At 46.9% G+C, this 1,777-nt stretch overlaps 1 protein-coding gene across 1 annotated transcript; it reads left to right on the forward strand.

The window, feature by feature from the left end:
• Positions 1 to 948: 948 nt before the first annotated feature.
• Positions 949 to 1,410, forward strand: LOC133773451 (MICOS complex subunit MIC10-like). Its single transcript, XM_062210794.1, has one exon. It carries the CDS (start codon positions 964 to 966, stop codon positions 1,408 to 1,410), a length of 447 nt encoding a protein of 148 aa, XP_062066778.1. The 5' UTR covers positions 949 to 963.
• Positions 1,411 to 1,777: the final 367 nt, after the last annotated feature.

Consider the following 1,777-nt stretch of genomic DNA (forward strand, 5'->3'; position numbering starts at 1 on the left):
AGGGGCAACCGGGACAGGATCGGTGCCCCAACCGGGACTAGAACCCGGTGTGCCGGCGCCGCAAGGCAGAGGATTAGCCTAGTGAGCCGCGGCACCGGCATAACATGGAAAGATTTTAAAAAGGTATATGGTTTTACTAGATCTAGGAGAATAATGTGGGGGCTTGAGCTGTGGCATAGCAGTCAAGCTGCCACCTGCAGTACCAACATCCCATATGGACGCTGGTTTGAGTCCCGGCTGCTCTAATTCTGATCCAGCTCTCTGCTATGGCCTGGGAAAGCAGTAGAAGATGGCCCAGGTGCTTGGGCCCCTGTAGCCTTGTGGGAGACCAGGAAGAAGCTCCTGGCTCCTGGCTTCAGGTTGGTCCAGCTCTGGCCATTGTGGCCATTTGGAAGACTCTCTCTCTCTCTCTCTCTCTCTCTCTCTGTCTCTCTCTCTTACTCTCCACCTCTGCCTCTCTGTAACTCTGCTTTTCAAATAAATAAATAAATAATAAATATTTTTTTTAAAGAGAGTAATGTGGGTACTTGGGAAACTCTTGCTTATATACCAGATAATTGAAGCATTTAAAAATTGAGTATATTATTTTTATAGAAAAGGGGCCAATGTTGTGGCATAGCTGGTACAGCAATGCAAATGAGTGATGGTTCAGGTTCTGGCTGTTCCACTTCGATCCAGCTCCCTGGTAATGTGCCTGGGAAAGCAGCAGAGGATGACCCAAGCGCTTAGGCCCCTGCACCCATGTGGGAGACCTGGATGAAGCTCCTGGCTCTTGGCTTTGGCTTGGCCAGGCCCTGGCAGTTGCTGCCTTCTAGGGAGTGAACCAGCAGATACAAAATCTCTCTCGGGCTCTCTCTCTCTCTCTTTCTCTCTGTAGCTCTGACTTTCAAATAAATGAATAAGTCTTTATAAAAGTTTAAAACATTTAAGGGGAGAGAGTCTGGGGGCCAGCCGTAAGGGAAGATGGAGCCGCGGGTGGGGAACACGTCCAAGTCAGACATCGGCAGGAAGTGGGACCAGTGCATGGCGGATGCGGTCGTGAAGATAGGTACTGGTTTTGGATTAGGAGTCGTTTTCTCACTTACCTTCTTTAAAAGAAAGTCGTGGCCTTTAGCCTTCGGTTCTGGCATAGGCCTGGGCATGGCCTATTCCAACTGTCAGCACGACTTCCAGGCGCCCTACCTCCTGCATGGGAAATACGGCAAAGAGCAGGAGCAGTGCCGCACACCGAGAGCGCCCCGGAGGGAGGGAGGAACCCCGCTCGCTCCTCAGGAACACCGCGGCGCCCCAGAGCTGCCGCCACGCTTCCAACTCCAGCGCTCTGCTGTGTCCGAAACCAGCCTGTTTCTTGTTTTGTATTTTCTCTCTGGAAATTGTAAGGAGATGGTCTTAAGAGAAATAGTTAAATAGGAAGCCAAAAAAAAAATTTTAAGGGGATTTAATAAGAAGATAAATATTTCTTGAAAGTGGCTATAAAAATGTATTGGATGTATAAATGGAATAGCAATTTTTTTAACTTGAACCTAAGAACATAAGGGAAAATTAGACTTTTGAGGGGGCACATTTTTAAGTTTGATAACTCAAGTATTAATTTTTAAGTCCCTGCAAAGACCAGAAAAACTCAAATTGAGAGTTGTAATTATCAGTGATTTATCAACCTTCCCCCTTATGCTGTGAGCTCCTTGAAAGTAAGGGTCAAGTTTCACCAAAATGATATTTTTTTAATTAATATGGCTTCCTCATTAACTATTTCACCTCGTTCATCAGCTGGCTGACC

Source organism: Lepus europaeus, chromosome 14, assembly GCF_033115175.1.
Source record: "Lepus europaeus isolate LE1 chromosome 14, mLepTim1.pri, whole genome shotgun sequence".
Taxonomy (NCBI): Eukaryota; Metazoa; Chordata; class Mammalia; order Lagomorpha; family Leporidae; genus Lepus; species Lepus europaeus.

What these genes read in the sequence shown, in the direction of transcription:
- LOC133773451 (XM_062210794.1), top strand. Translation starts at nt 964, where the DNA reads ATGGAGCCGCGGGTGGGGAACACGTCCAAGTCAGACATCGGCAGGAAG.